The sequence below is a fragment of the Gobio gobio genome, assembly GCF_949357685.1.
Source record: "Gobio gobio genome assembly, chromosome: 5".
Taxonomy (NCBI): domain Eukaryota; kingdom Metazoa; phylum Chordata; class Actinopteri; order Cypriniformes; family Gobionidae; genus Gobio; species Gobio gobio.
In genome coordinates, this window is record NC_137101.1 from 32,539,257 (window position 1) to 32,552,217 (window position 12,961).

Below are 12,961 nucleotides of genomic sequence, written 5' to 3' on the forward strand. Positions count from 1 at the left end.
TTTTGTAGGACTGATGTTGAATAAATGCAGTAATAGCATTCCTCTCATATTCACGTAATATGTGGCAGCGTTGCTGCAATGTTTTGTCAATGTTTAACATAATTCTTTCATTCTCATGACGTTTCTTGTCAACGGCAATGCAATGTTTCGCTTGACATTCCATGAATCTCATCCCATGACACTCCATCCCACACCCCAAAAACCCATGACATGTCATTCCAAGAAATTTCCAGGAATTCCTTGCCATGACATTCTACTGCATCCCCAAAATGTCAGTCCATGACATCACAGTCAAACTCCAAGAATCACATTGCATCCCTCCAAAGAAACCCCAAACAAAACATGAATACCCTTTCACAAACAAGTTCTCATTCCGGTAAACATCGCAATGCGGTATTCCATTGAATCCCCTTCGATAAAACATGTCCAATTTCACAAAGTGTCATGGCATGAAATTCCAAGAAAACTGCATGAAAATTCCATAGAAGTCCATACATGGCACAAAAGTGTTACTTTAAAGTTCATGTGATGACGGCCAGCGTTACAGTAGTGTTTCTCTAGTTGTGACGGAAACCGAAATGCAGTGCTTTGTCAACATTAATGTATCACTGGGTCAACTTGCCAGAGGGTTAAAGACTCTAGCTTGAGCCCGCGGCCAAAGGTTTTGTTTGTCAGAAGTGGGATTCGAACCCACGCCTCCAGGGGAGACTGCGACCTGAACGCAGCGCCTTATGGTGCGTTCACACCGGACGCGAATTGAGCGTCAGGCGCGAGTGATTTCAATGTTAAGTCAATGGAAAGGCGCGTTGACGCGCGTCTGGAGGTCCCGCGGCGCGGAAGGCGCGTTACGCGCGGCGCGAAGGACGCGAATCCGCCTCATTCGCGCGTCCAGTTCGCGCGAATGACGCGAATTGCTCGCGAATTGAGCGTCTTGGGCGTTACGCGCGTTACGCGCGAGTGGTGCTTTTTGTGCATTTTGTTGATTCACGCGTTTGAAGCGAATTCGCGTCTGACGCCCGAGTTGAAAAATCTGAACTTTGGCGTCAAATTCGCGCCGCGTTAACCAATCAGGAGCCTGCTCGTGATTCACGGGGGCAGGGCCGCCTGGACTCATTCATTAATTAATTCGTCATTCATTGAAGGAATCATGGAGGAGCGTTTGATTTTGGCGGTGACCAGTCACACTGAGCTATATGATAGCACTTCATATTTCTACAGAGACAGGAATAAAAAGGACCTCGCTTGGAAGACTGTCAGTGAGGAGATTGGGCAACCTGGTAAGTTAATTACACATTAAACTTTTGTTATAGACCCTGCTTAACCAGCAAGCTGGCTTGACGCTATTTTACAACTAATTTCCCAGTAATATACAGCTATTTTTCGCTAACCACATAATGTGTTTATTCAGAGGACTATTGCAGGAAAAAGTGGAAAAGCCTCAGGGACACGTACCTGAAGGAGAAGAGGAAGGACATGGAGAAGAGGAGTGGGTCAGCAGCAGGGTCGGGGAAGAGGTGGAAATACTCCACGATCCTGGGATTCCTTGACCCCTTCGTCACCCCACGTGAGACCACCAGTAACATGGGGGGGGTCGAGGCCCAGATCAGAGAGGACAGCCACCCCGAGGACCAGGGAGAGTCTGAACCAATAACAGGGGAGACGGAGGCAGGTGTGTTCCCAGTGAAGGCACATTACAAGGCATATATGCTGTCATTGTTTACAGATCAACAGTATAATGTACTCTGTGTATGACTACTGTTACCAGTGTGTTGTTTTAACATTCCATAATGTCTTGCCAGAGGCAAATGATGATGAACAACCTGATCCAACATCCCCTGCCTCTTCTCCTGTCTCCCCACTCCCTGGTCCCTCTGCCCCTGCTGCTGAACCCAGAGGTGTGTGAAGGAAATAGTACAAGCAATATTTCAACATTAGTACAGTATCCACTCATCATTCACACAAAGTCACAGAAGCTGGTGAATGAGTCCCCTCATTGTTTTTGTAAATAGCAATACAATTCCATTGCAGTGTATGCCACCAATCATCTGCATACTGTTTAGCTAGTTCATTTAAATGCTTATATGTATGTGTGAAGTATAACTGTAATTAGTTAATGTATGTTAATGCAAGTTGAAACCAATTCACACTTGGATGTAAGCACGTCACTCACGCAGGCAGACATATTATTCGGGCAATATGTAGATAAATGTGATGTTTCAATTGAAATTTTGAGCCGTCACTGTGACCATGACAAGCACGTATCTTTGTTCTGCCTTCTCAATGCACTGTGTTGTGTTTTTTTATTTTACAGGGCAACAGAGGAGGAGAGCACCCCGGCGGACTCGTGTGCGGCCCCAGGATGCTCCATCGGAGGTGGAGCAGACCCTGATGGAGCTCCTGAGGCGACCTCCACCCCCACCACCCCCACCACACCCACCACAGTCCGCTGATGAGCACTTCCTCCTCAGCCTTCTGCCTTTTCTGCAGAGCATGCCGCCTCAGAGAAAGGAAATAATAAAATTTCAAATGTACAAATTGGCTATGGAAAACAGCACCATTGTGCTAAATTTGGATCAATTGGACCCCCCCCCACAGTAACCTTTAAAAAAATGAGGCAGCAGGCTCTGCAGGAAACTCAGAATGCCCTCCTTCCTTGCGGCTGTTCCACCTTCCAAGCGAGGTCCTTTTCATTCCTGTGTCTGTATGCACAGTTTAGTTTGTACACATTTGAAACTTAATATTATTTTATTATTGAAATATACTTTGTGCACATGTATGTCACTACATTTCATTTTATATGTAAATAGTTTGTACATATTGTACATTTTATATTGTATTTTGTGTGTTGCCTCAATAAATTGTGTTAATCAGTAAAAATGCCTGGTGTGGTGGTAATGCACAACAAAGCACATTTTTTGAATATTTCTTTGAATGTATGACAGATGAAATTTGTATTGAATGCTATTTATTCCATATCTACAGATAGATTATACGACACATTAGTAAAATCTAAAAAAAAAAACATACTTTGGTGTAGGTGAACATACTTTGTGTGTGTACAGTGTTGTGTGTGAAGAAACAAAGAGAAAAAAAAACAGTACCAGGTAATAACTTTTCAAAGCTGCCTCCATTTATCATCAAAACCAAAATAAATGACAGAATATTTTACAGTAATAACCGGACCCCAGACATGGCACAGACCTATACAATTAATCAGTACATCAAAGGAGGAATGACATTGTTCAGCTATGTGAACTATGAATGTGACGCTAAGCACTTGCAGTCATCGATTTCTGAATGAGATGAAGAAAGTCCACCTATGTGATTCTTTAGCATGTTATATTAACAATAGGAGTGCAGCAGCAGGCAGCATCAAGGCATCAGCAGTGCAGGTGCAGATAGACCAGCCATGACCTGCAAACAGAGGCAGAAGCAAACAACATACAAACCAATAGTTGTACATAATTATGACACATACCATGTAATTTAAAGAAATAATAGTATTCATGATAATAATAGCAAAAATACTAATAATAATATTAATAAAGGAGAACTATTTTTTGGTAGTCATGCTCTTTATAGGTTTGTGGGTGGCTCTTAAAAGAGCCGTTGTGGGGAAGTCATGAGAAGGACTTCAAATGTTACTATTGTGGCTGCCATGGAACTGCTCCCTCCGCCGAGAAGTGTGCCATGAACACATCCCTCACCCGGAGTGCCTCTCTGGAGGAGTTGTTTGCTGCAAGCCGACCCAGACCTGGCAGTGGCTCCTCTCCAGCATGTCCCGCGCCCCTTACAGCAGGTGCCTCTCTCCCCTCTGAAGACCTCATAAAATTGTGGAGAACACACGTCGCCTTCACACATTTCTCCGCAACTTCAGGGTGGACCTCGATGAGGCGGCGGTACATCCTCCACTGTGAGCAGAGGATGCCAAAGGCGTTCTCCACCACCAGCCGGGCTCTGGACAGCCGGTAATTGAACACACGCCTCTCTGGAGGAAGGGTGCGTCCAGGGAAGGGCCGCATGAGGTTCCTCCGCAGCGGGAACGCCTCATCAGCCACGAAGACATGGGGCTGGGGTCCTCTTTCTTCAGCACCGGGTAGAGGCTGGTCAGGAGGCAGATGAAGTGTGCCAGCCCGGAGAGCCTGTCCAAAGGTGGAGTGGGCCAGAATCCCACCGTCGCTGGTCCTGCCGTACCCCCCAACATCGATCACCCGGAAGCGATACTTTGCATCCACAACTGCAAGAAGAACGATGGAGAAGGTTCCCTTGTAATTGTGGAACTGGGATCCGGAGTTGGGGGGTGCCTTGATCACGACATGCTTCCCGTCCAGCGCCCCACAGCACAGAGGGAAGTTCCACCGCTCCTGGAATCCCTCTGCGATGGACCTCCAGTCATCGGTGTTGGGCACAGCCATGTAGTCCTCCACAAGGCAGTCCCAGATGGCAGTCACAACCTGGGGGACGATCTGGCACACCGTTGACACTCCAACCCTATAGCTGGACGCTATGGTCCTGAATGAGTCCCCAGTGGCAAGAAACCTAAAACATTATTATAAATATTATTAGAAGTACACTTGTAGTTACATATTCAATTACATAAAATAAGCAGTCTGTTTCACTGAAATGCACCATATGTGTTGGTTTGCTTGTCGTCTGACAGTTTTGAATCTGTTTATTAAAATCACTACTGAGCCAATAGCCAATAAGCAACCAATCCATATTGCTTACAGACAGACACATGACAGTCTCACGACTGCCAAGAGAATATTGTATTTTTTAGCTTACCCGTTAACTGCAATAGTACAACTTATTTATATTTTAGGAAGCCTACATGAAAAGTTGACATGGATTAAACTGTGACTGATCAGGGTGTAAACCAGAAATCAGGGTTAAACCACGATTAAACACCAGAACAAAATGAGGTGCAAATGAGGACTTAATACAAACACCTCCTGAGTCACCAACAGTGTCATCCGTAGCACAGTTTGAGAAACATTAATAGCATAACATATATTCCCACATGTAAAAGTAATGTAGTATATCACAGTACATTTATAGTAATACTATGGTGTTTTTGAGCCATACTTTAGTAACTGTACCACAGTAAAGTAACAAATTGTAGCAAATACGAAAATGTACTGTAGTATGTTTAAAAAACATTAGTATTTATAAAATACATTTTACTACAATATACTACACTCTTTTTTCATGTGGGATAGCATATATTTCATATACTGTATTTAAAATGTCATATACATTTACTAACCGAAGACAGATGGACAGGCGCTCCGCTGCTGGGATAGAGCGCCTGTAGTTGGTGTCCTGGAGGGTGATCCTCGCTCCGATGCGGATCAACAGGTCATCAAACTGACCGCGGGACAGGCGGAAGTACCGCTGAAAGCGGCCGTCATCCAGACGCAGCTCCTGGAGCAAATGGTGAAACTCGCCAAACTGGGTACGCCTCCGGAGGGTCTGGTGGACCCAAGTACGGCGACGCTGACCCCTACGCCGCTGTTCTACTCTCCAGAGCAAATACAGAGCGGTCACTCTCTCGACGAAAGCGCGATCGACATCCGCCATCTTGCAAACAGACAAGCACCTAGCACTTGCCCCTCCTACAAGAAGCGAATTCCGCCTCGAACGCGCGTCAATTTCGGTTCCAGCGCTCGATTTCTACGCGCGTCCAATTCTCGGCTGACGCGCGAATGCATTCAAAATGTTCGCGCGTGAAACTAGACGCGGTACGCGCGATTTTGACGCTCAATTCGCGTTTGGTGTGAACGCAGCATTAGACCGCTCGGCCATCCTGACGTTGCAGCTACTGGCGAGCAGCGTTTTTGGAGCTACACCGAATGGCAGATGATCTAGAAGCTATTGGTCCCCCGCTCACCCTAGTCACAACACAGGCCTCGTTGGCGCAGTTAGGCAGCGCGTCAGTCTCATAATCTGAAGGTCGTGAGTTCGAGCCTCACACGGGGCAGAGTGGTGCTTTTTGGCACACGAGAGCGTTTAGGCGAAAGTGAGGGTTTCTTTATACCCTTTCGTGTGATTGTCCATTTCTTCATGAGCAATGCGATTGAAATCCAGTGCTTTTGTAGGACTGATGTTGAATAAATGCAGTAATAGCATTCCTCTAATATTCACGTAATATGTGGCAGCGTTGCTGCAATGTTTTGTCAATGTTTAACATCATTCTTTCATTCTCATGACGTTTCTTGTCAACGGCAATGCAATGTTTCGCTTGACATTCCATGAATCTCATCCCATGACACTCCATCCCACACCCCAAAAACCCATGACATGTCATTCCAAGAAATTTCCAGGAATTCCTTGCCATGACATTCTACTGCATCCCCAAAATGTCAGTCCATGACATCACAGTCAAACTCCAAGAATCACATTGCATCCATCCAAAGAAACCCCAAACAAAACATGAATACCCTTTCACAAACAAGTTCTCATTCCGGTAAACATCGCAATGCGGTATTCCATTGAATCCCCTTCGATAAAACATGTCCAATTTCACAAAGTGTCATGGCATGAAATTCCAAGAAAACTGCATGAAAATTCCATAGAAGTCCATACATGGCACAAAAGTGTTACTTTAAAGTTCATGTGATGACGGCCAGCGTTACAGTAGTGTTTCTCTAGTTGTGACGGAAACCGAAATGCAGTGCTTTGTCAACATTAATATATCACGGGGTCAACTTGCCAGAGGGTTAAAGACTCTAGCTTGAGCCCGCGGCCAAAGGTTTGGTTTGTCAGAAGTGGGATTCGAACACACGCCTCCAGGGGAGACTGCGACCTGAACGCAGCGACTTAGACCGCTCGGCCATCCTGACATTGCAGCTACTGGCGAGCAGCGTTTTTGGAGCTACTCCGAATGGCAGATGATCTAGAAGCTAGTGGTCCCCCACTCACCCTAGTCACAAAACAGGCCTCGTTGGCGCAGTTAGGCAGCGCGTCAGTCTCATAATTTGAAGGTCGTGAGTTCGAGCCTCACACGGGGCAGAGTGGTGCTTTTTGGCACACGAGAGCGTTTAGGCGAAAGTGAGGGTTTCTTTATACCCTTTCGTGTGATTGTCCATTTCTTCATGAGCAATGCGATTGAAATGCAGTGCTTTTGTAGGACTGATGTTGAATAAATGCAGTAATAGCATTCCTCTCATATTCACGTAATATGTGGCAGCGTTGCTGCAATGTTTTGTCAATGTTTAACATCATTCTTTCATTCTCATGACGTTTCTTGTCAACGGCAATGCAATGTTTCGCTTGACATTCCATGAATCTCATCCCATGACACTCCATCCCACACCCCAAAAACCCATGACATGTCATTCCAAGAAATTTCCAGGAATTCCTTGCCATGACATTCTACTGCATCCCCAAAATGTCAGTCCATGACATCACAGTCAAACTCCAAGAATCACATTGCATCCCTCCAAAGAAACCCCAAACAAAACATGAATACCCTTTCACAAACAAGTTCTCATTCCGGTAAACATCGCAATGCGGTATTCCATTGAATCCCCTTCGATAAAACATGTCCAATTTCACAAAGTGTCATGGCATGAAATTCCAAGAAAACTGCATGAAAATTCCAAAGAAGTCCATACATGGCACAAAAGTGTTACTTTAAAGTTCATGTGATGACGGCCAGCGTTACAGTAGTGTTTCTCTAGTTGTGACGGAAACCGAAATGCAGTGCTTTGTCAACATTAATATATCATGGGGTCAACTTGCCAGAGGGTTAAAGACTCTAGCTTGAGCCCGCGGCCAAAGGGTTGGTTTGTCAGAAGTGGGATTCGAACCCACGCCTCCAGGGGAGACTGCGACCTGAACGCAGCGCCTTAGACCGCTCGGCCATCCTGACATTGCAGCTACTGGCGAGCAGCGTTTTTGGAGCTACTCCGAATGGCAGATGATCTAGAAGCTAGTGGTCCCCCACTCACCCTAGTCACAACACAGGCCTCGTTGGCGCAGTTAGGCAGCGCGTCAGTCTCATAATTTGAAGGTCGTGAGTTCGAGCCTCACACGGGGCAGAGTGGTGCTTTTTGGCACACGAGAGCGTTTAGGCGAAAGTGAGGGTTTCTTTATACCCTTTCGTGTGATTGTCCATTTCTTCATGAGCAATGCGATTGAAATGCAGTGCTTTTGTAGGACTGATGTTGAATAAATGCAGTAATAGCATTCCTCTCATATTCACGTAATATGTGGCAGCGTTGCTGCAATGTTTTGTCAATGTTTAACATCATTCTTTCATTCTCATGACGTTTCTTGTCAACGGCAATGCAATGTTTCGCTTGACATTCCATGAATCTCATCCCATGACACTCCATCCCACACCCCAAAAACCCATGACATGTCATTCCAAGAAATTTCCAGGAATTCCTTGCCATGACATTCTACTGCATCCCCAAAATGTCAGTCCATGACATCACAGTCAAACTCCAAGAATCACATTGCATCCCTCCAAAGAAACCCCAAACAAAACATGAATACCCTTTCACAAACAAGTTCTCATTCCGGTAAACATCGCAATGCGGTATTCCATTGAATCCCCTTCGATAAAACATGTCCAATTTCACAAAGTGTCATGGCATGAAATTCCAAGAAAACTGCATGAAAATTCCAAAGAAGTCCATACATGGCACAAAAGTGTTACTTTAAAGTTCATGTGATGACGGCCAGCGTTACAGTAGTGTTTCTCTAGTTGTGACGGAAACCGAAATGCAGTGCTTTGTCAACATTAATATATCATGGGGTCAACTTGCCAGAGGGTTAAAGACTCTAGCTTGAGCCCGCGGCCAAAGGGTTGGTTTGTCAGAAGTGGGATTCGAACCCACGCCTCCAGGGGAGACTGCGACCTGAACGCAGCGCCTTAGACCGCTCGGCCATCCTGACATTGCAGCTACTGGCGAGCAGGGTTTTTGGAGCTACTCCGAATGGCAGATGATCTAGAAGCTAGTGGTCCCCCACTCACCCTAGTCACAACACAGGCCTCGTTGGCGCAGTTAGGCAGCGCGTCAGTCTCATAATTTGAAGGTCGTGAGTTCGAGCCTCACACGGGGCAGAGTGGTGCTTTTTGGCACACGAGAGCGTTTAGGCGAAAGTGAGGGTTTCTTTATACCCTTTCGTGTGATTGTCCATTTCTTCATGAGCAATGCGATTGAAATGCAGTGCTTTTGTAGGACTGATGTTGAATAAATGCAGTAATAGCATTCCTCTAATATTCACGTAATATGTGGCAGCGTTGCTGCAATGTTTTGTCAATGTTTAACATCATTCTTTCATTCTCATGACGTTTCTTGTCAACGGCAATGCAATGTTTCGCTTGACATTCCATGAATCTCATCCCATGACACTCCATCCCACACCCCAAAAACCCATGACATGTCATTCCAAGAAACTTCCAGGAATTCCTTGCCATGACATTCTACTGCATCCCCAAAATGTCAGTCCATGACATCACAGTCAAACTCCAAGAATCACATTGCATCCCTCCAAAGAAACCCCAAACAAAACATGAATACCCTTTCACAAACAAGTTCTCATTCCGGTAAACATCGCAATGCGGTATTCCATTGAATCCCCTTCGATAAAACATGTCCAATTTCACAAAGTGTCATGGCATGAAATTCCAAGAAAATTGCATGAAAATTCCATAGAAGTCCATACATGGCACAAAAGTGTTACTTTAAAGTTCATGTGATGACGGCCAGCGTTACAGTAGTGTTTCTCTAGTTGTGACGGAAACCGAAATGCAGTGCTTTGTCAACATTAATATATCACGGGGTCAACTTGCCAGAGGGTTAAAGACTCTAGCTTGAGCCCGCGGCCAAAGGTTTGGTTTGTCAGAAGTGGGATTCGAACCCACGCCTCCAGGGGAGACTGCGACCTGAACGCCAGCTGCCGAAGGATCGTCCAACATTTTGGGGCAGATGTTGAACAATGTTGAACTCCACAGCCAATCACGTCGAAGCACTATAACATTTGCAACCAATCAGAAAGCCCCATTCTTAACATTATCTCGACATTTTCGACATTTGACCAATCAGAGTTCAATGAATTCTTGACATTTTCGACATTTGACCAATCAGAGTTCAGGAACTGTCACGAGCACGTTTACGCCTTTCACCGCTAGTTGAAGCGGCAAGCCAGATGTCAATCAAGTTTCCGAACTGAGCCGAAGGTTTACGAAGTGATGACATAGTCCTCAGGGGGTGTGTCAGAGTTCAAAAATAGTTCAGCAGACGAGCATCACGGACACGGAGGTCAGCATTTTCACGGAGGTCAAGTTTATTTATAGAAAACATACACAACGATATTTCGGACAGCAGGTAAGAAAACGAATTACATATTTGAATGACATGTTGTGTTGTGTGGATTTTTTTCCCAAAGAAATCATTTTATTAAGGGTAGTTTTGTCCAAAACAGTTTAATCCTGGGCAAAAAAAATGTCTGGAAAAAAATCCCATAAAGGCATGTCGGACTCTGAATGGATAGCACGTCTAAAAAAGTTTGCCAGCACAGGAGTTTGGCCATCATCTGAGGGTAACAGACCAGCACCACGACAGAAAAAGTGGCATGACGTGTATCAAAGGGTGAGTGTGTGCTTTTGTGACCTTTTCATGAAATAAACAACTTAAGTGTTTGTTGACTTGCATAATTGAACATTAGAATTGTTTGTTAAATGTATTTGCATAACAGAAGAACATATTAGTGGTCAGTACAAACATGTACCTGATCTCATTCATTAGAACAATGGTTTGTTACTTATGGTTTACACCAATGTAAACCAGGTATCATTATTATTTATAGATGTTTATGAATATCTATATGCTGCATATAAATGATGTTGCAGGTATTTGAGATTTATGTCATACTATAAAAAAACTACAGTGTGAACTGTACTATAAAAAAACTACTAGACTTGTTTGTTCTGGGGGTTGAGAGAGAGGGGGCAGGGATGTTGGGGGATGGTTTGAAGGTGTGAGATGTTCATCTCTTGTTCTTTTAGTGGGGGAAACAAACTCACTCATTCACTCTTTCTCTAATTTTACATTTTCCCCATCAAAGAACATTAATTAATACAAAATAAATATGACACGCATCCTGGAAAATGACAGTGAATAAATGTGCCATACCTGTTTAGTTAGAAATGCATGTATTGTGTATTACATGTTATAATGTTTACAGATTGAAAAATGTCCGATGCAGTCTCGCGGCCAGACAACCTTACTTGGAGCAGTCCCAAAGTGTATGTGTGGTTTTCACACTCAAAAGGTAACAATGTGAAGATGTTGCAAGTATTTATTTTTATATATATATTTTACTAAACAATTTTTTTTTCTCATTCAAAAATGATTGTCTGTATTTTTGTGGTTGTCTTAAACAGGCCACTGCCGCTACTGGACCAGCACAGCAGGTCATGGAGCAGAGTCTGCCTCAGCCTCAGCTCCAGCCTCGGCTCCAGCCCCAGACCACTCCATCTGTGACATCTAGGATAATTCCAAGTTTGTCAAGGGTAATACAATTTAAAGGAATTTCAATTTTAAGTTTAAAAGTTAAGTTGAAATGTAATGAAGTGCAGAAAGTAAAAGGCTGTGTTGTTGGCTGGTATGTTTTTCACACCTACCTGCCAATTGTCACACCTTGTACAGGGGTGTGCTGATTGGTTAGTTTGAATGCCATGTCACATGGTCAATGATAAAAGAACAATGTAACCTATGTGCTCTCTTTCTTCTCTTCTCAAGTCCTTCATGGCATCTCTCTTGATCTTTTTCTTGATCTCTTTCTGTATTGCTCAGGTAACATTCCACTTATGCACAATGAATTATACACACATTATTAATTCAGTCATCATGCATCTACTTGTGGCCATTTAAAGTGTAATCGTGATTACTGTTAATAAATACCTTCTCTTAGAATCTATGCTCAAACTACTTTTGATTTTAAGTAATTTTAAAAAGGTACCTGCTGAATTACAATATACTCACATTATAGCAATGCCTTCCCACTTATTTGTATATTCTAACTGTGCTTATTTCAATCTGTATAAGTAGAAGAGGGACACTAAAATGCTACTTATATACCATTGTCCTGCTTTCTCTCAGTTATTCAGCAATCTTACATCATGAACTTTAGGGAAACCATTCTACAGAAACCAGTTTACATATTGTATTTAACTAGTTGAACAATAACATATAGGAACAATAGATATTTTGTAATTTTCCAAAAATTTAATTATATATTTGTTACAGCACATTTAGTCTTTTCATTGAAATTGTTTTTCCTTATTTTAGTTTACCAAGCCAAGATTTAGTGGGTCCCACATCGCTGCAGCAAAGCCCAACCTAATTATGGCTAGGAAACCATCTCAGGTTGTTGACAAGCCCAGTGCAGCAGTGTCCAGTGGTCCCATTACAAGCACCACTGTCTCTGTAAGTACTGGTATAATCCACATTGCATTGTATGAAGACACACTCCACTCCTGTGCACTTTTTAGTGACATATTTAACTCTAACAGTACAGAAGAACAGTACAATATAATGTCAAATCAAAATCAAATCAAATCACTTTATTGTCACACAGCCATGTACACAAGTGCAACAGCAGGTGAAATTCTTGGTGCAGTTCCGAGCAACATAGTAGTCACGACATGACATGTACAACATTTAGAGCAGCATCAGATTACACTGATGCGCCCACAATTACTCACAGCACAGTAAACTCTACAATAAACAATAAATAATTTACACAATGTGAGTGTGGTTCTCACAGCTTTAACCAATATACACATACTTACAATATACATATACTTTAAACAATATACTTTAAACAATATACTTTAAACAATATACACACTAAAACATACATTAAACAATATACATTACGCTATAATAATAATAATAATAGTATACAATGTACAGTATACATTATTATTCACAGTAGAGATCCA

The 12,961-nt window shown here is 43.3% G+C and overlaps 1 protein-coding gene across 2 annotated transcripts; it reads right to left on the minus strand.

The window, feature by feature from the left end:
- Positions 1 to 3,108: 3,108 nt before the first annotated feature.
- On the minus strand, positions 3,109 to 5,789 carry LOC307126196 (uncharacterized protein). 2 transcript variants are annotated; one of them, XM_079816622.1, is made up of 3 exons: positions 5,267 to 5,789; positions 3,708 to 4,539; positions 3,109 to 3,414 (listed from the first exon to the last, which is right to left on the minus strand). In XM_079816622.1, the coding sequence occupies exons 1-3, from the start codon at positions 5,578 to 5,580 to the stop codon at positions 3,373 to 3,375; spliced, it is 1,188 nt and encodes a 395-aa protein (XP_079672748.1). In that variant the 5' UTR covers positions 5,581 to 5,789; the 3' UTR covers positions 3,109 to 3,372. The 2 variants fall into 2 exon arrangements, with proteins under 2 accessions (XP_079672748.1, XP_079672747.1); XM_079816621.1 differs by having other exon boundaries at positions 3,646 to 4,539.
- Between the last annotated feature and the right edge of the window lie 7,172 nt (positions 5,790 to 12,961).